Source organism: Peromyscus californicus, unplaced genomic scaffold (genome assembly GCF_007827085.1).
Source record: "Peromyscus californicus insignis strain IS unplaced genomic scaffold, ASM782708v3 Scaffold_6__1_contigs__length_162567912, whole genome shotgun sequence".
NCBI lineage: Eukaryota > Metazoa > Chordata > Mammalia > Rodentia > Cricetidae > Peromyscus > Peromyscus californicus.
In genome coordinates, this window is record NW_026294584.1 from 131385543 (window position 1) to 131413363 (window position 27821).

The window sequence follows — 27821 nt, forward strand, 5'->3', positions numbered from 1 at the left end:
TTTTGATGGAGTTGTATTGAATCTGTAGATTTTACTATATTAATCCTACTGATTCATGAACATGGGAGATCTTTCTATCTTCTGATATCTTCTTCAATTTCTTTTATCAATGTTTTAAACTTTTTATCATACAAATCTCTCACTTTCTGGGTTAGAGTTACCCCAAGATATTTTTATATTATTTGAGCCTATCATGAAAGGTACTGTTTCCCTAATTTCTTTCTTAGTCCATTTGTCATTTGTGTATAGAACGGCTACTGATTTTTGTGGATCAGTTTTGTATCCAGTGACTTGCTGAAGATGTCGATCAGTTGTAGTTCTATGGTGGAATTTTTAGGGTCACTTATGTATACTATTATATTATTTGCAAATAAAGATATTTTGACATTTTTCTTTCTAATTTGTATCTCTTTGATCCCCTTTAGTTGTCATATTGCTTTAGCTGAGATTTCAAGAACAATGTTGCATAGGTGTGGAGAGAGTGGAGAACTGTAAGTCCCAGGGCTTACTTACTGGGTCAAGGTTTCCTGACAGGGCTGATGAGGAATGAATCTTAGCCAGGTCCTGATGGAGGGGTCTCAGCAAGACTGAGGCTGAGACAAATTTGTTGCAAGCAATCAGACTTTTTTCTCCTTATCAGAAACAGAATATAATGGTGGTTGCCAGGATATAATGACATTTACAAGCTCTACAGGGCACACAAAATTAACGCCTGAGACAAACTGTCCTGTAAAGCCTCTGTATGCTTCGTTGACTTCTAGGGAACATGGAGAAACACAGACCTACCTGAATGCTTCACTGCTTGAGGCAGTGCCTTGGTTTCTCAGGAACTGAAAAGCACACAGTGTCCCAGGAGCCATGGACTGACAAACCTATGACACATGCCTCTCAAGAAGGCAAGACCAGGCCAACTCCATGATTCCCTACAGAAAACCTTGTCTTGTTCCTGATTTTAGTGGAATTTCTTTAAGTTTCTCTTCACTATAGTTGATGTTGGCTATGGGATTTTTGTAAACTGCCTTTATTATGTTAAGGTTTGCCCCTTCTATATGTAATCTCTCCACGACTTTTATCATAAAGGGGTGTTGGATTTTGTCAAAGGCCTTTTCTGCATCTAATGAGATGATCATGTGGTTTTTATCTTTTAGTTGGTTTATATGGTGGATTGCCAGTATTTACTAAAGTTTGTATGTTAAACATCCCTGCATTTCTGGAATGAAGCCTACTTGATCATGATAGTTGATCTTTTTGATGGGTTCTTGGATTTTGCTAAGTATTTTATTGAGAATTTTCACATCTATTGTCATAAAGGAGATTAGTCTGTAATTCTCGTTCTTTGTTGGGTCTTTATGTGGCTTGGGTATCAGGGTAACTGTGGCCTCACAAAACGAAATGGACAATGTTCCTTCTGTTTATGTTTCGTGTTACAATTTCGAGAGTATTGGTGTTAACTCTTCTTTGAGTCTGGTAGAATTCTGTGCTAAAACCATCTGGCCCTGAGCTCTTTTTTGATTGACAGCCTTTTGATTACTGCTTCTGTTTCACTGAGGCTATAGGTTTGTTTAAATTGCTTATCTGGTCTTGATTTAACATCGGTAGGGTGTTTGTATCGACAATATTATCCTTTTTTTTTTTGGATTTTCCATTTTGATGGAGTGCAGGCTTGTAAAGTGTCTCCTCATGATCCTCTGGATTTCTCTGGTCCTGTCCAAAGAAATGTTATTTCCTCCTTTTCATCTCTACCTTTGTTAATTTGACTCTTCTCGGTCCATCTTTTAGTTAAATTAGCTGAGGGTTTATTGTTTTATTCAAAGAACCAACTCTATTTCTTGTCATCTATTCTTTTGGGTGTGATTTCTTCTTTTTGTTCTGGAGCTTTCAGGTGTGCTGTTAAGTTACTGATATGAGATATCTGTAATTTTTATGCAGACACTTAATGCTATGAACTTGCCTCTTAGAACTACCTTCATTGTGTCTCATTAAGTTTGGGTATATTGTGTTTTCATTTTCATTCAATTCTAGACTGTCCTTAATTTCTTCTTATTTTCTGTCTTGACCAGTTTTTCATTTAGTAGTGAATTGTTCAGTTTCCATGAGTTTGTAAGCTTTCTGTTGTTTCTGTTGTTGTTGATATCCAGTTTCATTCCACAGTTGTCAGACAGGATTCAAGATGTTATTTCAATTTTCTTGTGTTTGTTGGGACTTGCTTTGTGTCCAAGTATGTGGTCAGTTTTAGAGAAAGTTCCATAAGTTGTTGAGAAGAAGGTATATTCTTTTTTGTTGTTCTTGTTTGGGGGAAATGTTCTGTAAATATGTTAGATAACTTTTGTTTATGATGTCAGTTAGCTGCAGCATTTCTCTGTTTAGTTTTTTGTCTGAATGACCTGTCTATGGCATGAGTGGAGTTTTGAAGACATCTACTTTCATTGTGTGTGAGGGTCATTATGTGATTTAAGCTGTTTCTTTTATGAACTTGGATGCTCTTGTGTTTGGTGCATAAATGTTAAGAACTGCAATGTCCTCATGATGGATTTTTGTTTTAATGAATAGTAGTGTCCTTTCCTGCCTTTTCTGATTAGTAGTGGTTTGAAGTCTATTTTTTCAGATATTAAAATGGCTACACAGGCTTGCTTCTTAGGTCCATTTGCTTGGGATATCTTTTTCTATCCTTTAATCCCAAAGTTATGTCTATATCCTTCATGTTGAGGTGTGTTTCTTGGATGCAGTAGAAGAATGGATCTAATTTTTGCATCCATTCTGTTAGCCTGTGTATTTTTATTGAGGAATAGAGACCATTGTTGTTGAAAGTTATCAATGATCAATGCTTGTTGATTCCTGTTATTTTGGTGTTATGGTGGTGGTGGTGGTGGTGTGTGTCCTCTTCTGATTTTCTTGTTTTTTTCTTGTGTGTGGCTAACCTCTTCAGGTTGAAATTTGTCTTCTTTAGAACCACAAAGATTAGGTATAGAGTCAGGAGTTGAGGGAGGGTCAGGAAAGGGAAATAGAATAGATGGTTATGGATTGATTTGGGGTGGTGGTGAAATGGAAAGATCAAGTGAGGAAGGTGGAGGGAGACAAGGGGGAAATACAGAGAGAGATAGCTAAAAATGAAAGGCAATTTGAGGGGTAGTATGTAAACATGAACCCTCAAACAGCCCAAGCTTTTGCCACAGCTATAGGTTGCTCTCCACAAACTGACATCAAAGCCTTATTGCTAAAGACAACACCTATACAACTCATTGGACACAGAGAAGTTGAGCTGGTGTCTACCTGGAGCCTTCACCACTACTGGCTAGTGTCCTTGAGAATAGAAGGTACTCTGTATGCTACCAAAAGAGAAACATAAGCACCAGCTACAAACCCTTCTATCTACAAATGGTGCCCTGCCTGTAAGATACACTAGGGCAATGGTGGTACAAAGCTCGTGCAAGAAACCAACCAATATCTGATTTGATTTAAGGCCCACTCCATGAGATGGAACCTATACTGGACACTGCTTTGGTGACCGAGAACCTGAGACTAGATAGCCCAGGGAACTAGGATAAAACCAAATTCTACTGTTCTACTAAAGAAACAGGAATGTAGCAATAAAAATGACTCCTAATGACACTCTGCTAAACTCATAGATCAGTGCCTTGCCCAGCCATCATTAGAGAAGCTTCCTCTGCAGCAGATGGGAACAGATACAGAGACCCACAGCCAGATACTATGCAGAGTGAGAGACCTTGGAACACTCGTACCTAAATGGGATTTCTCCATCAAATCCCTCCCCTCAGTGCTTAGGGAGCCCTGCAGAAGAGGAGGCAGAAAGAGTGTAAGAGCCAGAGGGGATGGAGGACACCAAATAAATAAGGTCTCTAGGCACAGCTGACAGACACACATATGAACTCAGACTGGGCAACATGCACAGGGCTTGCATTGGTCTGTACCAGTTGTGGTCTTAGATCTGAAAGGAGAAGTGGACACATGTCCCCACTGCTAACCCAGAACCTATCTCCAACTGATAACCTGTGGTGATATATTGTGTACCCTAATAAACTTACCTGAGGATCAGAGGACAGAGCCAGCCACTAGATTAGACATAGAGGTCAGACAGTGGTGGCACACATCCTTAATCCTATCCCTCAGGAGGCAGAGATCTGTCTGGATCTCTGTGAGTTCAAGGCTACACTGGAAATAGAGCCAGGCAGTGGTGGCTCACACCCTTCATCCCAGTACTGGGAAGCACACATGCCTTTAATCCCAAGAAGTGATGTCTGGACAGAGAAAGATATATAAGGCATGAAGAAACAGGAACTCACTTTCTTTAGGCTGAGGATTTCGTAGAGGTAAGACCTAGTGACTGGCTGCTCTGTTTCTCTGATCTTTCAGCTTTCACCCTGACATCTGGCTCTGGATTTTTTATTATAAGACCTTTTAAGATTTGTGTTTCAATAACCACTTGCAAATGAAACTTCAGTTTTCTCAAGGGAGTCTCACTTGGGGAAACAAATTACTCTTAAGGGTGGGCTGCATGCCCAGCAGTAGATGCCAACAGAAAACAAAATCACTGGCATCTTTGGGGTTCCTTGTCTCATAATGTCATGTCAGGTTTTTTTTAAATTTAATCTTACTTTGTATTTGTATTTTATTTTATTTGTATCTTCAAAATTCTTTTTCTCTTTTTACCCTTTAGGTTCTTTGCATATGTATAATCGTTTCCGGTTTAGTATTTTTATTGGATTGAGAGTGTGTGTAAGAGTGAGTCTCTGAGTATATCTCTGCTGCTTGTGTCTTTTTTTGGGTTATTTTCCTTCTAGTTATTTCGTCCTATTCCAATGTGTTATTGTAATTGGCCTGTCTTCCTATGTGGCTTGATCTTTTTCTCTTGCAACTTTTAATCTCCTTTCTTTGTTCTATACATTTAGTGTTTCATTATGCATCATGGGAGTTTCTTTTCTGGTCCTGTCTGATGTTCTGTATGTGTCATGTACCTTGATAGGTATCTCTTTGTTTAGCTTTGGGATAATTTCGTTTATGATTTTGTTAAAAATATTTTCTCTGGGCTGGAGAGATGGCTCAGAGGTTAAGAGCACTGCCTGCTCTTCCAAAGGTCCTGAGTTCAATTCCCAGCAACCACATGGTGGCTCACAACCATCTGTAATGAGATCTGGTGCCCTCTTCTGGCCTGCAGTCATACATGCTGTATACATAATAAATAAATAAATCTTTAAAAAAAATATTTTCTCAGCCTTTGACCTGGGTTTATTTTCCATTCTCTGTGCCTATTATTCATAAGTTTGGTATTTTTTATTGCATCTCAGATTCTCTAGATGTTTTGTGTCTGGATTTTTTTTAGATTTAATTTTTTTCTCCCTTGTCTTCAAGGCCTGAAATTCTCTCTTTTATATGTGTAAACTGTTGGTGAGGCTTACCATTAATGTTTGTATTTGCCTTCCTGGGTTTTTCGTTTCTAGGTTTCTTTTAGTCTGGAATTTCTTTGGTGATTCTATTTATTTGTTAAATTCTACTTTCATGTCATGAAATGTTTTTGTCATTTCATCCATCAATTTGTGTTTTCACAGTCTTCATTAAGGGATTTGTTCATATCTTCTTTAAGATCCTCGAGCTTATTTGTGATTACTATTTTGAAGTCCTTGTCTTGTGCTTTAGCTAAATTGCTTTGTTCATGGCCTATGGAAATAAGAGTTACTTGGTTCCAGAGGAAACATGGTGTCTAGGCTGTTCATGTTTGTGGTTTTTTGTGCTGAGATCTAGGTATCTGGAGGTAGGATGTTTCAAGTGTTTCTTAGTGTACACATCTGGTCTCAGCTTTGCTGGGTGAGTATTCTATTCTTTGGTTACCTTTGCCTATTCTGGATCCTCACAAGTGTGGTGGCTGTGGAGTTCAAAAGTAGGAGGACTATGGACCCTGGGTCTGTCCCAGGAGGCCAAGTCCTGTGCATGGAGATGGGAGCCTGAGTCCTAGGGATGGAGGTGGATTGTGAAGAGGGACTCAAGAGAGTAAGAGGCAGCATGTCTAAGAATTACCTAGAGAGACTATCATGGGAGAAAGGAAGGAAGATACAGGTTGCTTACCTGGATCCAGCCAGTTTTGATGGCTGTGGGGTTCCTGGTAGAACGCTGTTCTATGGGTTGGCTAGAAGTCACTAAGGAAATAAGACAGGCTATTAAGAAAGGCTGAAATGGGGAGTGTTGAAAAATTGGGGCATTCCTAGGTCAACATCAAGAGGCCCAGTTATGAGATGAGGTGGACTAGGAGGAGGTGAAACCTCTATCTCATGTCTTCCACCTGATGGCTACAATCAGGTGCCTTCAGCAGCTTGGTCAAGTAGTTTAGAACACCTTTTCCCTTATAGAGTGAGAGTCCCAGGCAGGCATCTAGTAGAGCTCTGATAATTCTTGAAGAGAAGGGATAGTTCTCATCTACCAGTCTTGTGTGTTTGGATGGAGAGTCCTTTGTGAGGTGTGTGCTGATAACTGTTGAGTTCTGAAAGGAGAGAGAGGGGTTGAGAGGCCATAGTCCCTAGCAAGCAGCCACGGGGATGACAGGATAGATGGAGCTTTGAGGGGAGCACAGGTAACCTACTTGTGTCTCTGTGTCACATGAGCATGCTTCAGGGTCCCCACTGGGAAGGAATCTGGGATCTAACAAGTCCCAAAGGGAGGAAAACAGTCTAGAGGGGGTTTGCCATCCTTGGCAGCCAGCCACAGGGTGACCAGAATTGAAAAGAACTGTGAAGGAGGTGCAAACAGCATCCCTGTGTCTCCATACCATGTTGATGGGCTAGAGGGTCTGTGGAGGAGAGAGGAGTGATCTGGTGAGTGTTGGGGGGAAGGGAGATGGGGCTGGGATGAGGTTAAAATCTTAATAGAAAACCTCACCAAGAGAATATATCATGTCAAAAACAGAGAGTTAAGGATTATAGACAAGATAGAGAAATTGAATGATTCAGTGAAAATCAATAAAAATTAAAAAAATAAAATTGAACACAGAAAAAAATTGGAACACTATAAAAAGACCTAATACCCATATTATGGGAATAGAAGAAGAACACCTACCATAGAGAAGGCATAGAGAATATCTCCAGGAAATCAAGTTTTTGTTACACATAATATTTATTATTTATTTTATTGAGGTATGCCCTTCTACATCTTGCATTCACTTGGACTATGGTGTAGTTTAGAACTCATGTTCATTATTGACTTTTTCATTGGATAATCTACATGGAAATGAGAGCATTGAAACCGCCTATTACTTTAGGACTTACCTTCACTTTCATAATCGTCAGCATGTGGTTATTTTTATTGAGAGCCCTAACACTTAGTACACTTGTATTATTTTGCTGTATCGTCTTGATTAATTGTTGGTATGTAATCCTCTTCTTTATCTTTTTGACTATGACTTGATGTTGCCTTTATCAGATCCCAGAATACCCATGTGTTGTTAGAGTTTTCCTGCCTGGCCCACAGTCAGGACAAATCTCTCTCACCCGCCAGTCCCAAGCCGCTCAAACCCGATCAAGTAAACACAGAGACTTATATTGGTTACAAACTGTATGGCCGTGGCAGGCTTCTTGCTAACTGTTCTTACAGCTTAAATTAATCCATTTCTATTAATCTATACCTTGCCACGTGGCTTGTAGCTTACCAGTACTTTACATTTTCCTTGTCCTGATGGCGGCTGGCAGTGTCTCTCTGACTCAGCCTTCCACTTCCCAGCTTTATTCTCCTCCTTGTCCCGCCTATACTTCCTGCCTGGCCACTGACCAATCAGTGATTTATTTATTGATCAATCAGCAACACATTTGACATACAGACCATCCCACAGCACCCATGTCAAGCTTCTTTTTCCTTTCCATTCACTTGAAAGACTGTTTTCCATCCTTTGGCTCTTCATGTGTCTTTACCAATAGTTCTGTTTCTTGGAGACAACTAATAATTGGAGCTAGTTTTTAATCCACTCCCACTGTCTTCCTCTTTTGTGTGTGGGTTGAGGCAATTTACATTGAAGGCTGTCATTCAGATGTACTTACTAATTTCTCAATTTTTGCAGGTCATGCTGCTGGTTGATTGGATTATTTAATGTACTCTCTCCCCTAGTAGTAGAGGTTTGCTGGTTTACAGTGTTTGACAAAATGGCTTCATTCCTAGGCCTCCTTTGTCCATCGCTTTCTCATGAACTACCTTTTCCTGTGTTCTTGTGACTGAGAAAGACTTTCTTCATCTTTTCTGCACAGTATTACTTTAAATATAATTTGCATGGCTTGTTTGCTGGTCACAAACTGCTTTAGTATGGGCTTGGGCTTGATTTGAATTATTCTTATGTCTCCATATTTAAATATAGCTTTCTTGGGTATAGCAATCATTGTTGGCAGATGTTTACTTCCAGGTGCAAGATATACATTCTATTTTTGTTGTTGTTTGGATTTCTAAAGAAAGATCTGGTGTTTGCCTTTATAAGGAAGTTGGCGTTTTGCCCTCACAGCTGTTAATATTGTTTTGTTTTATTTTGTTTTTTGCTTTGTATTTTTGTGATCTTGACTATATGTACAGAATGTTTCTTCTCTGGTCATGTCTATTTAGAGCTCTACATGTCTCTTATGTTTGGATGTCCACTTCTTTCTCTAATTCTGAAATGTTCTGCTATCCTTTCAGTGAACAGATACCAGGCATAGGTAGCCTTTCCACATTATGACACCACATTGCCACATACAAAGTCCATAAGCAAGAACCACACGATTCAGTTCAAAAAATTGAAAAAGCCATATAATTTTGTGTTGGCCATATGTGTAGGCTAATGCAGCCTGCTGGCCATGGGTTGCATAGACCTGCATGCTTTCAATGTTTGTGTCACCTGCACCTTCTCCTCTGTGTGAATTCTTAGGTTTGTGTCTTTATCATGCACCAGCATTCTTGGATAGTCTGGCCATGCTTTTAGTTTTTTTTATCCTTAATGATGTGTAAATATAAATTTTCACAAATCTTGTCCTCCATCCTTGATATTCTTTATTCCCTTTGTTATCAGTGATGCTTTTTCAAAGTGTTTATTTCATTTGCAGAGATTTTACTTTCAACACATCAATTTGGCTTTTCTTCTCAAGATCGCAATATTCATGATGAATTCATGTTGTTGATTTTATCCAGAATGTTTTTCCATTTCACTGACCCTTTCCTATGTTCCTGACTATTAGCTCTGGGTTCTGGCTTGAATTGCCCCCTGTCATTCTTAACAGAAAACGTGAAGTTGTTGTGGCGCATCTCATCTCTCAGTACCTTGGAGTATAGCAGGTGTGAAGTTAGGATTTGGGGATGAAGCATGTTGCCTACTTTCTCATGTTCTATAAATTCTTCATTGTGACATGCACATCTTTTGTTGTAGATAGCTCATCTGGCTTTTTGAGGGGGGCAGTCTTCTGTCTGGTCAGCTTGCCCTTGGAGGCTCAGTCCCCAGTACCGTTCGACAGGAGAAAACAAACATCAACATGATATTGAACAATCCACATATGATTTTGAAATACATTTAAAATGAATACAATCCACTAACATGTCTCCAGTGACATGAAATGCATATAGAACAGTAGAATGGAGTTCAAGTTGTGTTGGTTAAGTGTGGAAACAGTAAGTGAGTGAAATAAAGAGAGGAGGAAGGTAAGTGGGGGACAGGTTGTACAGATGGAAGAAGTGGAGTGGAGAAGAGTATTGTGGAAGGAATGAGAAAATAGAAAGAGATTAAAAAAAAATCCCAATACTGAAAAAGTTAAAAAGCCAGAGGGAGGGATAAAAATAAAAACAGTGTTAAAATAAAGCAAAATGAAAACATTACTAACTACAGGAGGGCAAAGAAGAAAGACAAACTTGTGAAAAGAAAGAAATATTTGCCCAATAATGGGAAATAATCCATAAACAAAATTAGATGGATGTATGAAGAGGAATAACAAGTTTAAAATTTTTTTAAATAATGTAAAAATCCTGCTAAATATGTAGTTTTTAAAAGTTGGACTCACTGGGGAGAGAAATAACAAAACAGTGGAGTGTTGGAGAACTGCTGTGTCCTCAAAACTTGGAGACTGCTTGTAGGTGTGAGTGTGAGTGTGTGTGTGTGTGTGTGTGTGTGTGTGTGTGTGTGTGTGTGTGTGTGTGTGTGTGTGTGTGTGGTGTCCACCAGAACGTGTTCAAACTGGTAGATTTACTCCCTTGTGTCCTAGCGACCTCTACTGGCCACATTTAGCTTTGCCCTGTGATCTGGAGTTTTCTCACAGATCTGGAGTCATGAGTATTTAACTGGAGATGTCTTGGGCGTGTGAAACTCAAACATGACACTGAGGTGATTGACTTGTCTTTGCATTTGCAGGGCGGTCACTATGCTGGAGGGGTGCAGCTGTAACTATCAAGCACATCGTGGAGCTTCAGAGTTCTTGGGTTTTACAGTTTGATACACCTACTGGCCTCAGCTCAGAGCTACCACACTGCAGGATTTTTATCTGTTGATGAGATCTGTTCACGATCCGATCGCTGAGGCTGGGGCTAGTGACCTTAAGAGCTTCCCAGCCGGAGTTTGCACCCCTTTGTCTCAACATATGCTCCTTCAGCGCTCAAGATTTGACCTACGAGCCTTTCCGTACCCAGAGACTGTGGCTGGCCAAACTGAGCTCCCATGATCTGCGACAATTCCTTGATCTCAGACCCCAGAGCAGCACCGCTTGAACTAGATTCTCTCTCAGGATGGCACCTGATCACTGCTCCCTGAATCACAGAGCAAAATAAAATTGCCTTTTCCTCTACCACTGACCTGTCAGAGGAATCCTGTGTTACCCAAACTCACAAGCAGATTCAACTCTTACCGGCTTGTTCTGAGAGTTGATTGCTTATCTTTCATTTAACTTACATTTGGAGGAAGTTTCTGTTTCTTCTCGCCTGTCAGAGGCTTTGATGAGGCCATGTTCCACTTACTTATCCATGCCACCATCCGTTTTCCATCCTATCCTGGTGTCTTTTAATTTCCGTGTGCTTTTCCAGTCCATTTCCTCAATTTCTCTCTTTGCAATATGAACTATATTTTTCTTACTCCAACTTCCTGCCTTACTGGCTCATACAGTGATAGCTTCAGCTATCTTATTCAGGAGTCTTTTGTTTTTAATATATAGTCATATAGGTGTATAGGCACAATCATATACTTTGATGCATATTTGTTTTGTGTTGAACAAATATGAGGGTAACTATTATATCCATCACTTCAGATATTTTTTGTTTCTTTCTGTGAAATACTTAAAGTTCACAATTTTAGCTATATATTACTATGTCTAGATGTAAATTGATAACATAACATACCAACCTTTGTGCTTTTTCTTAGTTGTCCTTTCAAAACCAAGGCAAGAAAGGGGTTCTCGGCCAACAAGGTTTGATGATAACCTCACAAAGGAGGTTATCATCAAGTTATGAATACTTGTGTTTTTAACATTGGGTTACCTAGCAATGGGTACGTGACCCAAACAGGTATTTCAGCACCAAATTTTAGTGTACTGATCTCCACCTATCAGTTGGTCCTTCACTTACTACATCAACAGCTGCTGACTAACCTAGATATGTAGATTCAAGTATTGGACCTCTTGCTTCTGCTTTCCTATTTGTTTAACTCGCTTTTCAATCATGATCTATCCATGTAGATCCCCCACATTCCCCCCAGTATTTGCTGTCAGTTTTTTTTTTTTTTAAATCTTAGGCTTTCTGATTACAGTAAGATGAGATCTCAACATTGTGTGGATTTCCATTTCCCTAATTGTTAAGGATGGTGACCATCTTTTGAGCTGCTTCTTAGCCATGTTTATTTTTCATTTTTAGAACTTTCTGTTCATATCAGCAGTTTATTTTTTAAGTGGTTCATTTGTTTCCTTGGCTCTTTGTTTTCTGAGTTCTTTATATTATCTGGAAGTTAATCCTCTGCCACAGGTATAACCGGCAACATTCTCTTGCTCTCTGGGGGCTTCCTCCTCAATCTATTGATGTTTCTTTAGATGAGCACAAGCTTTTCAGTTTTATGAGGCCCCATTTGTCAATTGTTGGCCTTAATTCCTGGGTAAATGGAAAAAGTCCTTTCCTAAATCTATAGCATGTAGGGTTCTGTTTATGTTTTCTTCTGGCAGTGTCAGTATTTCACAATGAGATCTTTGACCCATTCAGAATTGGTTTTTCTTGTGTGAGGTGATAGATTCAGGTCAAAGGCCTTTTCTTTTGAGATGATCATGTGACTTTTGTCTTTAAGTTTATTTATATGATTTATTGTCTTTACTGACTTACTTATGTTGAACCTACCCTACATGTCCAGCATAAAACCAACCCAATTGTTGTGGTTATATGTAGCAGGAATCTTAAAAAGTTCTTATTAATAAAATCAAACCTGCTGGGCGGTGGTGGCGCACGCCTTTAATCCCAGCACTCGGGAGGCAGAGCCAGGTGGATCTCTGTGAGTTTGAGGCCAGCCTGGGCTACCAAGTGAGTTCCAGGAAAGGCGCAAAGCTACACAGAGAAACCCTGTCACGAAAAACCAAAAAAAATAAAAAATAAAAAAAATAAAATAAAATAAAATCAAACCTGAGGCCAGTTATTGGGGTGAATACTGGAAGATCAGAGAGACAGAGCAAGCCACAGCTAACCTTACCTGGCCAGTTTCTCAGCTGATCCTGTTTCCTCAGACTGGAAGCTTCTGTGTTCTCATCCCAATGGCTCTCAGCTGAACTGTGCTGCTCGAAAGCCTAAAAACTTAACCAGGCCAAATGCTTAACCAGCCAAATGCTTCCAGTTTCTGGTCCTCACGCCTTATATATCTTTCCTTTCTACCATCACTCCCTGGGATTAATGGCTTGCTTTCTGGGATTAAAGGCTTGCTTTCTGGGATTAAAGGCGTGAGTCACCATGCTTGGCTGTATCCTTGAACACATGGATTTCTGCCTCTGGAATGCTAGGATTAAAGGTGTGTGCTACCACTGCCTATCCTCTATGTTTAATAATGTGGCTATTCTGTCTCTGACTCCATTTAAGTTTATTAGGGTGCACAATAATTTGGGGAACACAATACCACCACATTTCCCTTTTTTGTCTAAAATTAAAAAAGCTTATAACTAATACAAGAAAAATTATATCCAATAAGTATATACAATATACACAGTCAAGATTACATTAATGATGTCTAGTCCATTAACATTTGACAGATTCAGACAAAAAACTCCATTAATATATAACAATGTCCAGTCCAGTAACATTTGATAAACTCAGACAAAAAATTTTCATTACTTATCTTATTTAAAACAAGTTGTTCCTTTTTAACAGTATTTTTTCTTTTCATAATAGATTCAGTAATCTACCTTTTGTCATTTTTTTATCTTCCCCTTTTTCTTTTCAGTGTAGATTCAGTGATCTTCCTTTATTTTTTTCTCAGAATAGATTCAATGATCTACCTCATATCTATATTCTCTTTTTCCTTTTTTTTTTTTTTTGTTTTGTTTTAGGGGTCAGCACATCCAGAGTGCAATGGATAAGCCTCGCCCTGGGAAAACCACCTTCATGATCATGGTATCTCCCCTGCATATGCCTCTGTTCAGCTTGAATGTATTTTATTGAGTATTTTTACATGTATGTTCACCAGAAATATTGGCCTGTAGTTTTCTTTCTTTGTCATGTCTTTACCCAGTTTTGGTATTAGAGTAATACTGACTTTATAGAAGGAGTTTGGGAGTGTGCCTTCTGTTTTTATTTTTATTTTTTAGAATAGTTTAAGAAGTATTGATTGTATATCTAATGGTCTGGTAAAATTCTGATGTGACTCCATCTGGACCTGGACATTTTCCTTCAGATAGTTTTTTTTATTATTGTTTTGAAGATAGTTTTTTTTTTTATTGTTTTGATCTTGCTATTGTATGGGTCTGTTATGGGTCCTCTTGGTTTTACTTGGTGGTTTGGGTGAATTTAGAAATCCATTCTTTTCTTTTAGATTTTCTAATTTGGGGCCATATAGGTTTTAAAAGTATTCCCTTTGTTTTTTGTTGTAACGTTTCCTTGTTCATTTCTGATTCTGTTGATTTGGACTTGAGTCATTTCTTTCTTTCTTTGGATTAATTGGACTATGAGTCTGTCAATCTTTTTTTAAACATTTATATATTTTGTGTGTGTGTGAGTGTTTTGCTCACATGTATGTATGTGCATCATGTGTGTGCCTGGTGCATGCGAGGTCAGAAGAAGGTATTAGAACCCCTGGAACTGGAGTTTTGGATGGTTATGAGCTACCATGTGGGTGATGGTAATAAAACCTGGGTCCTCTGCATGAATAACATGTGCTCTTAACTGCTGAGCCATCTCTCCAGGCCCTTGCCCATCCTTTCAGAGAACCTCCTCTTAGGTTCGTTCTTGAAACTATTTCTTGGATTCTATTTCATTCAGTTCTGCTCTGATCTTTGTTGTTTCTTCCTGCCTGCTGGATTATGGTTGGGTTTGTTCTTAGTTTTCCAAATTCTTAAGTTCTATCATTAAGTCATTTATTTGTGCTGTTTCTGATATTTAAATCTAGGCTCTTAGAGCTATGAATGCCCTGGGTAGGACTGCTCATAATGTGTCCCAGATGTGTTCATTTCCATTTAATACCAAGAAATTTGAAATTCCTTTGTTGATTTCTTATTGCTTAATTATTATTGTATTACTTAATCTCCACGAGTTTGTGTAGTTTCTAGAGTTTCATCTGTTGTTGATTTTAGGCTTTGTTGCATCATAATCAGAAAGGATATATTAGATTATTTTGTTTTTATGAATTTGTTAAGTTTCTGTTGTTTTCCAGGATATGATGATCTGTTTTAGAGATTTTTCCATGGGTTACTGAATAGAATAAATTTTCTTTGGTTTTTGAATGTCATATTCAGTAGTTTTATTTGATGCATGATGTCATTTATTTCTGATGTTTCTTTTTTTTCCCCCAGATAACCTATCTACTAAAGAAAGTAGGGTATTGAAATCACCTACTGTGGTAGTTTGAATGGAATTGGCCCCCATAATCTCATAGGGAGTGGCATTATTAAGAGGTATGGTTTTGTTGGAGTAGGTGTGGCCTTGTTGGAGGAAGTGTGTCACTGTGGGGCAGACTTTGAGGTTTCCTATGCTCAGAATGCTGCCCAGTGAGTCAGTTGACTTCCTGCCACCTTCTGGTCAAGAATTAGCCATCACCACTATTGCCTGCATGCCACCATGCTCCCTGTCATGATAATAAAGGACTGAACCTCTGAAATTGTAAGCAAGCCACCCCAAGTAAATGTTTTCTTTATAAGAGTTGCCATGGTCAGGGTGTCTTTTCACAGCAATAGAAATAAATCTGTTTGTGGGGCCCCTGGCAGTGGGACCAGGAGCAAGAACCGGCTTTTTGGAGCCCATCCTCTGTGGTGGGATACCTTGCTCAGCCTTGATGCAGGAGGGGGGGGCTTGGTCCTGCCTCAAGTTCGTATGCCAGACTTTCTTGACTTCCCAAGGGAGGTCTTACCCACTCTGAGGAGTGGGTGGGGGATGAGGTGAGGGAAAGTGGGAGGGGAGCAGGAGAAGGGCAAGGAGGAGGAACTGTGGTTGGTATGTAAAAATGAAAAAATAAAAAAGAAAAATAATAATAAATTTTTTATCCCTCTGGGGGGGCAGGGAGGGAAGAAATCCAAACTAAGACATCTATTGTGACTGAGTTGGATTTTATCTGAATCTTTAAGTCTCATAGTATGCTTTTATGACATTGGGTGTACAAGAGTTTGGTACATATATATTTAGGATTGTAATGTCTCCTTGGTTAATTGTTTGCTTGATTAGAATAAAGTGCCCTTTATTTCTTCCAATTAGTTTTAGTTTGAAGTCTATTTTCTCAGATGCTAGGATATCTACAAATACTTGCTCCCAGATACTATTTTCTTGTTATCAGTGTAAGGTGAAGCTTATCATTAAAGCTAAGAGGAGTTTCTTGTAGACAAACAGAAAGATGAATTTTGTTTCTGTTGTTGAGCTAATGTGTCTTTTGATAGGCGAGTTAAGACTACTAACATTTAAAGTTATTGAAGTGTGTATGATGATTGCATTATTGTTTGATTACTCTTCATGTTTGTGGGAATTGTAGCTTCATTTCTTTGCTTTTTGTAGTATCTTGGCTATGCTTATCCTTCTCTTCAGTCTGAAGTGTTGCTTCCAATATTCTCTGTAGGGCTGCTTTGATGGACGTGCATTCTTCCGGCCTGTTTGTAATATGGAAAGGTTTTCTTTCTCTTTCAACTATGGCAGACAGTTTTGCTGGGTATAATAGTCTAGCTTGGCGTCTGTGGTTTTTTGTTTGTTTGTTTGTTTGTTTGTTAGAACTTAGAGTACATTCAAGATTCCTCTGAATTTTAAATTTCCGTAGAGAAATCAGTTGTTATTCTGATGGGTTTCCTTTTCATGTAGCTTGTGGTTTTTCTCTAGCATTTTCATTATCCTCTGTTGGTTTTGTATATTCAGTGTTTAAATTATATGCAATGAGGAGTTTCTTTTCAGTTGTGTCTATTTGGTGTTCTGTGTGTTTTTTGTATTTTATGGGTGTGTCTTTCCTTTATTTGGGGACATTTTCATCTATAATCTTGTTTACAATCTGGTCTGTCATTGTCCTGGGATTCTTCTCTTTCATCCATGCCTACAATTCAAAGACCTGGTCTTCTCATGGTGTCACACAGTTCTTGTGTGTTCCTGTAACGTGCTTTTAAAAAAAATGTCATATTCTTTGCTTGAGTTGTCCAATTTCTCTGCTTTACTTCTAAGTCATGATATTCTGTCATCTGCTTACCAAGTCCACCTCTAGGGCTTTCCCCCAAGGTTTTTAAATTGGGCTGTTAAGTTTTTCAATTCCATCTTAATTTCAGATTGAATTCCCTTCAATATTTTTATCTCTTTATTGAGTTCAGCTCTCAAATCCTGTATTGTCTTCATTGTCTCATTTGGCATTGTATTTATGATCTCTTGAGTATACTCAAGCGTTTATTGTTTATTCTCTTTAATGTGATTGTACTATTTTTGTGTGTCTTTTTTAAAGTCCTTGAATTCTTCCATGGAATTTATGATTATTTTTTTAAACTCTGTGTCCTGGGGTTCATCTACGTTATTCTCATTTGAGAGCATTCTTATAGAGCTGGTTGGTTTGAGGTAGGACACACTGTTTTGTCCTGCAATGTTTTTCATGTTTTTGTGATATGACCTAGGCATGTGAACTTCTTTCATTGGCCATGAGTCTGAGGAATGGATCTAGCCTACCACAGGAGCCACATGGCTGGAGTTAGGCCATGTACAACTACTATAGGAGCTGCTAGATTGGGTCTAGATCTGCCAGTGTGGAGATGGAACATGAGTAGTCTAGGGTCTAGGGAGGTCACCTGGTAGCACTGGTGTGTGAGCTGAGTCAGAGCCAGAGACAGGCCTGAGATTGTGGAGATGGCAGGTAGGCTTGGTTTTGAGGGGACTCACCAGGCAAAGCAGTACAGGGTTTATATGTTCAGGGATAGGTCTGGGAGCATGAACATGGTGTGGAAAGGCTTAATTTTGAGGGGACCCACAAGGCAAAGCCAGTGCAGGAGCTGTGCATCCGGAGTTTGTGAGTTTGGGCTGTGCCTGTGAGTTTGGGGTGAAATATGAACTTTGAATTATGGCTTTAAAGGCCAATCATGAACCTAAAGGAATTTCATAAAATTTTATTTGTGGTTGTAAAATGATTTAGTTCAGCTAAAAGAAAAGATCTGTGTGAGGTGTCCTGTTTCTGTTATCCCCCGACTCAGGTGTCTAAAGCAGAAGAATCAGGAGTGAAAGTCCAAACCTACCACATAGTGTGTGGGAGACTGTGGAAGACCAGCTCCCACTTGCTCCCACCTTTCAAAGGGTTCTTGGGTGGAGGAGAGAGGAATGAGGAAATGATAGATAGAAAGATAAAAGAAACCAATAAGAAAGACAGACACAGGATAACTTCAGGAGGGCGCTGGGTCCAAACCCAGCCGCCCAGAGGTTTATTCAAAAGGGATTTTTATAATATGACAAGGGGAGAGACAAAAGATCTCCCCCTTGCAAGATCAAAGCACACCATACAGCCAAGTGTAGACCCTTCCAAACACCTAGTAAACATGCCTGTGGCCAAATCATCTCTTTATGCAGCCCTGATGAGTAAAGCAAGCTCAGGTTCTGACCCTGAGTAATTTGGGCTCCCACAATAGTGATATCTTATTTAAAAACAAATAATAATGAATCATAATCTTTTCAGAGGTATTTCTTCTGAAGATAAGACAGACCTATTAAATCCTGGAAATTGGGACTAAATGCATGCAAAGTTAAAAACTGAGCAACAGGGTTTATAGTAGGTTATCAATTAGAAGGTAACTGTAATTGCAAACACAATTATACTATGAAAAACAATGTCTAATTGGTTTAAATTATTTTCATTAATAACTCAAAGCAGGTAAATAACTTATATTCTACACCCCTGAATCTGAAGAAACTCCTATAAATGAGTTTTAAGTGTGACCTCTTTCAGCCAGCTTATACACATTTTTTCTTAGTAACAGGTTCATCATAGAAATCAATAACAAATAAATAAGTAATAAAATATAGCCAGGTGTGGGAGGAAGTAGCCATTTTGATATTTTAGAGAATGAACTGAGACCACAGATAATGTATTTCAGTTTAGCATTGAAGTGAGGCATTCATGTACAGTTGAGCCAAATTATAAGAAGAGAAATAGAGATGATGTACACTATAACACATATTTTACAAGGTAAAGGATTCTGTGATCATGTTTCCTTCAACTATTCATGGAGGGAATAGGGCTAAGCATTGGTAATTTCCACTAATACTTTCAAAGCTTCAGTTCAAATAAAATCACTAATTATTTTAGTAATTTTACCATCATTGCTAAATAATTATTATTTCTGCTAAAAGTACTAATGAATTGAAGACAGCACAATTAAAATGGTATATAGTTCAATACATTTCAGAAATTCAAATGCAGTTCCTATCACTTGAATGAAAAAGTTCAATAGATTTTGCAATCAAAGTCTATTGCCAGGCTGTGTGGTGGTTGTGCATGCCTTTAATTCCATCACTCAGGAGGCAGAGTCAGGCAGATCTTTGTGAGTTTGAGACCAATCTGGTCCATAGAGCAAGTTCCAGGACAGCTAGGACTACACAGGGAAACCCTGCCTCGAAAAACAAACAAAAATCTATTGCCAGAAATATGTGGAATAAGGAGGGTGGATTAGGCACACACACTGCATTAAAGTGTATGCATGAGCTAACAAACACCTGCATTTTATGGGGATATTTACATGGAAGGCATGTGAATTCTGTGATTCTGAAATGCTAAGGCTTGTGCACTTGCTAAATTGGGGGGGAAAATTCTGATTGTTTCCACCCCAAGAACACATAATGTTTTCTTATCTTGATATTTTTATTCTGCACACAGTCTCTCTCAGAGCCTGGTGGACCTGCTTGTTGCGCAGGGTGTAGATGACAGGGTTCAGAAGCGGCGTCACCACTGTGTTCATGAGAGCAGCCTCTCTGTTGGATTCCAGCCTGCTTGACTGCTTCGGTTTCACGTATATAAATATACAGCTGCCGAACATCAGCGAGAGGACGATGAGGTGGGAGGAGCAGGTGGAGAAAGCCTTCTGTCTCTCCTTGGCTGATGGGAGACGCACGATCGTGACGACTATGCTGCTGTATGCAGTGATGGTTATAGTGAGGGACGAGAGAAGGAGAAGCAAAGCAAGACCCAAAGTCAGAGTTTCCACAGAGCTGGTGTCGGAGCAGGAGAGGCGGATCAGAGGGCCGAGGTCACAGAAGAAGTGTGGGATGACACGGGGGCCACAGAAGGATAACTGGGTTACCTTCACTACCACCCAAGTGATAAGGGTGAAGGTCGTAGTAAGGCAGGCCATGATTAGGAGGGTGCAGGTCCTCGGGTTCATGATGGTGGGGTAATGAAGAGGCCTGCAGATAGCCACACACCTGTCCACCGACATCACAGCTATGAGAAGAAAACCAAACGCCCCGATAAATACAAAGACAAAGGCTTGTATGAAACAGGCGACAAAGGAAATTGTTTGTTTCCCTAAAAGAAATATAGCCAACAACTTAGGGATGGCAGTACTGGTAAAACAACACTCAGTGAAGGAGAAGATGCCGAGGAAGAAGTACATGGGGGTTTTCAGACGGGCATTGGTGCAGACAATGGAGACGATGACTACATTTCCTGTGATGGAGGCCAGGTATGCCAGCAGGAGAACTGAGAAGAGGAGGATCCCCAGGTGCTGGACAGCAGGAAATCCCTCCAGGATAAAGTCCTGGACAGTTGTCCCATTCCCCATTTCCACTGTCTTAACTTATGGTAAAGAGATCACAGGGAGCAGAGATGTTCTCACGGTGCACACGATCAGGTCATTCAGCAGCCTGTTCAAAGTGCGGTGAAGGTTAAAATATGATGAAACATGTTATTCTCTTTTCTTTTGACACAAACCTGTGTGTTCCGAAGTTTAACTGTAGTATCATAATTATTGGCATGTTACTCTTCGGTTCAGCCATCATTACTATGACCATTATAACCACTACCATCACCATTTATGCTACTGCACTGGCCACCTGGAGTCAGTATTCCTCTCTGTCCCCACAATATCCTAAGTATTAGGTTCTTGCCGCCCCTGCTTCACCAGGAGGAGAGATCAAAACTTTCAGAGTCTCAGAGAGGTTGGATCATATAACAGAGATACTGAAGATTGGACTCTTACTGGATTCCAAACTCCTGCTATTTCTCAATATTATTCCAAAATATTTTTTAACACATTACATTTGTATTTATTTACTGCTAGTATAACTGTACATGCGTTGGGGCATGTATGTGGAGAGAAGAGGATAATTTGCAGGAGTCAGTTTCTTCTTGCACCTTATGGGTCGTCAAACTTGGTGGCAAATACCTGAATGGAGGAGACCTTTATATATGACCTTTCTGCTGCATACCTTTCTCCTTTGTAATCCCACATCATAACTGAGTGCAAAATCATTTGTGTTCAGTTATACCAAGAACAAAATTCTGCAAAAACATGGGTCTAATGTATCTTTGATGATTTCCCCACAAAATGTCCAACTGACAGTCTCTCAAACATAGGTGATAGATATACTCTATTGATCCTGCTTTCTCATCCTTCAGGTAATAGTAATGACATATGGTGGACCTAAGGACAGTATGGTTCTTAGACTAGATCTGTTTCAGCACAACCACCTAACAGAAGGACACTGAGATGATCAGGCACTAGAGACCTCACTGTTACAGGGTAAGTCAAAGACTTAACCTTGTCCTTCTGGGCTCCATCCTAGAATGTAAGAAGATGCCAGTGGCAGCCTTTCCAATTATTAACTGACTAGGAAGAAAGTGTCAGAAACACGGCACTATCCCCTTCACTCATAACAGTGATCCACAACTTTATCATTCTCTCTTCCATCTCATTGAGTGCCAAGTTGCTAATATCAGGGTGTGATATGTGTCTGACCCACACTCTCGTGGCCAGGACCTGAATGTACGGCTTACCTGGATCTCCTTCATGCTCCAGGGCCTGAGGAATATTCTGGTACACTGCTCACCTCTCGGGTGTGTAACTGACCTTTCTGCTACATAGCTTTCTCCTTGGTAATCCCACATATCTAAGCACAGAATCATTTGTGTTCAGTTATACCAAGAACAAAAATCTCCCAAAACACAGGTCTAATATGTCTTTGATGATTTCCCCACAAGAATTTGGTCACTAGTCTGATGTCTCCAGTCAGGGAACAGGGTGCTCTCAGAGCTTGTTATGAGTGGAAGGAATATGAAAGAAATGTTATGCACAGCTGGGCTCCCTAGAGATGTCTAATTGGTCACTTTTGAGAACAAAAGTTATTGGTGAAACACTGTGTTTTCTGTCGGGGTGATAGGTGGTACAGACTGTCCTCTGGTGAGACTTTTTACTCTATTTCCCTAAGGATTTCTCAGATCTCAGCTTGCAAAGTTTCTATTTATTTGAAGTCAAAGTCCAGACTTAGATTTTCTACATGTGATGTGTATATTGAGGCCAGAGCAATGTACCAAAGCACATGATCATAAGGAACTGGTCCCTGCCTCTTGGTTTTGTCAGACTTATGGAGAAGGTACAGAAGGAAGATCTGCAGAAGAGAGTGGATCTCACCTTCATCTGTTCCCCTATGCACATGATAATTATTTTCATTATATTTTAATTTGATTTTGTTCTGATAAGCAAACAATTAGAGTAGAAATGAACAAATGTAAGGTTAATATTTCAACACATGGATATATGGGCACCAGCCACTGGTATTTTTATCAGCAGAGTATTTTCTTTGCTGGCCCAGCCTTCTTAAAGAGAGAAATGCAATCCCTACTACTCCACAAAGATAAAGGGAAGGTCATCTATCTCCTGGCATCTAAAATGTACCTGATTCTTATCTCTCTCTCTCTCTCTCTCTCTCTCTCTCTCTCTCTCTCTCTCTCTCTCTCTCTCTCTGTCACATAATAATTGTATGCATTTATAGAGTACAATGTGGTATTTTAGGATATCCACATGGTATTGCCATGATCAGGTAAGAGTAATTGGCACATGTCTTACCTTGTTTCCTTGTGCCCAGAACATTCTAAATTTGTTGGCTGTTTTGTAATCCTCAATAAATTGTTTGCAACCATAGTTACCCTTCTGTATAGTCAAGCATTAGAAATGATTCTTTCTTTCCAACAGCTCTTCAGTACTCTTTAATCACCTTTGACCTGCCCCAGTTTTCCAAGTGCTGCTGTCTGTTGCCCAGTTCCTTAACTCTATGAAAGCAGCATAACAACATGCCTCCACATACTAGTGAGACATGGTTTCTCATCTCTCTGGGCCTGTCTTATTTCTCTTAACATAATATCCAGATTTATTCAGACCACTGAACGTGTCATAATTTTATCTTCGTGACTGACTAACTGATCACTGTGTGCATCTGTGGTGAGTGAATCCCCTCATAATTAATAGATATAGGTAGACATTGATGCAAGATGCATGAGCCTCAGAAGGGAGAAGCTGTAACTTAGCAACCTTTGATCTGTGGGCTGCATCTCTTGGCTACCTCAGGTTGGCTGCTGGGAACTGGTTTCTATTCATGCAGCTTGTGGCTTTAAGCAAAAACCAAGGACCACACATTTTCATTACAAGATGTAGAGAAATTAAGCTGGATCTAAACTGGAAGCATCCTTCCTGCTAGCTGGCTCCTGTGGTTCCACAGGATACTGTACCTACAATTGGGAAGAAAAGGCCTCTTCAGTCTTATTGAACTATGAACCCAATGACCTGTAATGTCACCCTACCATGCAAGATGTGCCCACTGGTAGCATGACTGTTATGGGGTATCCAACAGCCACTGATTGAATTTGAGGCCCATTCCATGGGAGGGAATTCACACCTGGCACTGTAAATCCAGTTGAAAATATCCATGACTAAGGGGGGAACATCTTATGACCTAGGGAGGAACTAACTCTTGATGTGTAGCTAAATTAACACAGCCCTCAAATGCTTTCTAAATACTCATGTTCATACTCACAGACAAATGCTACACTTTGCCTTAAAGAGCTTTTTGGTTTTTCAATGCTAGGTTGTGAGGCAATGTCTTGGAGATGTTGTTTGAACCTGCCATCATCAACCCTATTTACAGAGTCAAGGCAAATACTGTAGAAGTTTTCTTCAGTGTTCCTATGGTTTCCACAACTGACTAAAAAGACCAGCTGTTCTTGAAGCATTGGCTCATTCTGCTTGAACCCAGGCAAACCTGGATCTCTGCTTTGTAACCTATTGGCTTCTTTATCTCAGAATTGGTTGATACAGTACTAGGTTCCCCAAGGCACGTATCTCTTATACTTGCCCATGTCCCTCCCCTACCCTGCCCTCCTCTTCATAGCATCCTTCTTTCTCCTAGGCAGCTTCATTTCTACGTCGTCATACATGCACATAGGCTTTTATATATAAAATCTAACTTTAAATACATACAATTTTATCTATAAAACTTAGACTCTGAAGATGAGAAAGTAGTATTTGTCTTCCTGAGTATGGCTTACTTTATTTCATACCAGTATCTTCAGTTGTAACCATTTTCCTGTAAATAACATAATTTATTCTTCTGTGTGATTGAATAAAATTCCATTGTGTTTTTATACCACATTCTATTTATCCATTCCTGTATTGATGGACATCTAAGTTGGTTCCACAACTGCTAATATATATTGATACACTAGTATCTCGCCTTTCTTTCTTTCTTTCTTTCTTTCTTTCTTTCTTTCTTTCTTTCTTTCTTTCTTTCTTTCTTTCTTTCTTTTTCTAAAACAAGTTTCTCTGTGTAGCCCTGGCTGTTCTGGAACTTGCTCTATAGACCAGGCTGCCCTCAAATTCAGAAGTATGCCTGCCTCTGCCTCTCCAGTGCTGTGATTAAAGGCATGCGCTACCACCACCCAGATCACATTGATTTCTTTCAGCACAGAACTCTGGAGTGTTCAAGGTAATTCAATGATTATTTGCAAAACTTATGGGGAGGTGTGTCCTTGGACCCATAAGACAATCAGCTGTTCTGACATTTGTCATTGCTTGAAGACTAGTTTTGAAAAGAATTCTCAATATAATCTATAATAACATCAATATACATGAAATGCCCCATATTTCTGACAAAATATGCAAACATCTTTGTATGGAAAATTTAATTACATTACAGAAATAAATTAAGACATACACAAACAGTATTACAAGACTCATAAATATTTGTTTTCAACTACAAAATAAGTCAAGGATATATGTTATATTTTAGGAGTAGCCATTAAAGAGAGAAGAAGCCAGAAATGTTGAAAGCAAAAGGACAGAAAGATTTTATTTTGTAAACAATTACCAAAAAAATAGCTTGTAAGGAAATGATGGTCCTGTCAGTAATGGTAGTGAATTGAGTGATATCCTAGGTAGAAAAAAGAAATATATATTGCTTCTGATTTGATATTATGTAAAAATGGAATCAGGAAATGAAAGAAAACAAATCCAGACGTTTACTAGATCTAAAATAAATGGTTTAACAATTTATTGTTCAAAAGAAAATATGGTAGGATATATCTTTTTATTAATTTTTTTCTTTATTTTATTAAAAATTTTAATTGAAATATAATTAAATCACTTCCCTCTTTCCCTTTTTTCCTTCCGACCTTTCTCATATCATCCCACCTTCAAAACTCCCCTTACTCTGTTAGTCCTTCTCAAATTCATGGCCCTTTTTTTATTATTCTTGTTACACATACATATATGCACAATTATATGAATATAACCTGCTGAATGAGGTTAGTGTGGCCTGTGTGTATATGATTTCAGGGCATACCACTCTGTATTGAAAAACCAACTAGGGGGCTCGTCTCTAGAAGAGGCTGATGTTCCCTCTCTCTGCCATCATTAGTTGCCTGTAGCTCTTGTCTAGGTGTGGGAACCTGTGAGATTTCCCCCTTCTGCATTAGCATATCTACTGATACTATCATTGTTAGATCTTGTTAGGCAGCCATATTGTTGAGGTGTCCTAAGTGCAGTTTCTCTGTCATTTCTTGGAGACACAATCTCACAGCAGACTTCCTAGTCTTCTGGATCTTATAACCTTTTATCCCCTCTTTCCCAATATTCCCTGAGTCTTAGGATCAAGAGTTGTGTTGTAGACATATTCACTGAGGCCAGGCTCCACACAATCCATTGATTTCTGTATTGTGGCCAGTTGTGGTGTTCTGTAATTGTCTTCATTTGCTGTAAAGAGGAGCTTCTTTGATGAAGGGTGAAAGCTATACTTATCTGTGGGGAAAGAGGTAAGTTTTAGAATGCAGGCAGGGATCCATTGTCTAGTAAAGTGGTTATAAGACATTGCATGATAAAACCAAATTTAAACAACATCTATCTACAAATCCAGCCCTATAGAAGGGACTAGAATGAAAATCTCAATGGGAAGAAGGTAACAACAGCCCCAAAATAATGTGAAATAAATAAATCAAATCAAAAGAGGGGAAAAACACACACACACACACACACACACACACACACACACACACACACACACACCATCACACACACACACCATCACACACCCTCACAACACCAAAATAATAGGCATCAACAAACACCACTCATTAATAATTCTTTTTGGTTGAAATATTAAGGTAACTCCACATAGTTAAAAGGGAGGTTTATTTTGTGGGGTAACTTACAAGTAACAGGGTCTGGGAAAGGTGAAGCCCAGAACAGTGGTATTCTCTGGAGAACTCTGCTCGGTCTACTTCCAGCATTTAGGATCCAGGAACCAAGAGAGGCTGCACATCTGGATCTCGGGTCTTCAGGGCTCCTGTCTCAGCTCTGCCTTCTAGGCGTGACAGTTGCCGAAGCCTCAATGGGGGTAGTAGTTCCAGGTCAAAGGTGGAACAGCTATCCACTACAAATTCTCAATATCAATGGTCCAAATTCCTGAATAAAAAGACACAGGCTAACAGATGGGTGCAAGCACAAGATCCATCATTCTGCTGTATGTTAACATCACAGACAGACATCACCTCAGGAATAAACAATGGAAAAAGATATTCCAAACAAATGGACCTAAGGAGCAAGTCAAGGTAGCCATTTTAATATCTGACAAAATAGACTTCAAACCAAAACTAATCAGAAGAGATAGAAAAGGACACTACATACTCATCAAAGGAAAACGTCCACCAAGAGGACATTGCAATTCTTAACATCTGTGCACCAAATACAAGGGCACCCAAGTCATAAAAGAAACTCTACTACAGCTTAAACACATACTGATCCTCACAAACTACACTGATAGTGGGAGACATCAAAATTGACCACATACTCAGACACAGAGCAAGTCTCAACAGATTCAAGAAAATTGAAAAAAACATCCTGAATCCTGTCCGACCACCACTGTTAAAGCTGGGTATCAACAACAACAACAACCCAGAAAGTTTACAAACTCATGGAAACTTAACAACTCATTGCTGAATGAAAAATGGGTGATGACAGAAATCAAGAAAGAAATTAAAGACTTTCTAGAATTTCACAAAAATGAATATACAACATACCCAAACTTAAGAGACACAAAGAAGGTTGTTCTATGCAGCAAGTCCAAAGCACTAAGTGCCTACATAAAAAAATTGGAGCTATCTCATGCTAGTGACTTAACAGGAAGCTGAAAGCTCTAAAACAAAGAGAAGAAATCCCATTTAAAGGGAGCCTATGGCAAGAAACAAGAAAACTCAGACAAAATTAATAAAATATAAACAAACAAACAAAAACAATATAAAGAATCAATGAAACAAAGAGTTGGTTCTTTGAGAAAATCAATAAGATTGACAAACCCTTGACCAAATTAACTAAAAGGCAAAGAGAAAAAATCCAAATTAACAAAATCAGACATGAAAAGGGGGACATAACAGACAGACACTGAGGAAATCCAAAGACGCATAAGGACATACTTCACAAACCTGTACTCCACCAAATTGGATAATCTAAAAGAAATGGATAATTTTCTCTATACTTATCACTTACCAAAATTAAATCAAGATCATCAGATAGGTAATGCAAACAGACCTATATCTTGGGGTCAAATAAAAACTGTAATTAAAAGACTACCAATCAGCTGAGGCAGGTCCAAGCCCCTCCCCCTGTATCAAGGCTGTGCAAGGTGTCCCACCACAGGTAATGGGCTCCAAAAAGCCAGCCAATGCACCAGGGATA

The 27821-nt window shown here is 39.2% G+C and overlaps 1 protein-coding gene across 1 annotated transcript; it reads right to left on the reverse strand.

Moving 5' to 3' along the window:
• Window positions 1-17619: 17619 nt before the first annotated feature.
• LOC128100002 (olfactory receptor 6C75-like) lies at window positions 17620-20837 on the reverse strand. Its single transcript, XM_052721984.1, has one exon. The coding sequence runs from the start codon at window positions 20382-20384 to the stop codon at window positions 19452-19454; it is 933 nt and encodes a 310-aa protein (XP_052577944.1). The 5' UTR covers window positions 20385-20837; the 3' UTR covers window positions 17620-19451.
• Window positions 20838-27821: the final 6984 nt, after the last annotated feature.

Bases quoted from the DNA above. Each gene is read 5' to 3' on its own strand.
- LOC128100002 (XM_052721984.1), bottom strand. From the start codon at position 20,384: ATGGGGAATGGGACAACTGTCCAGGACTTTATCCTGGAGGGATTTCCT.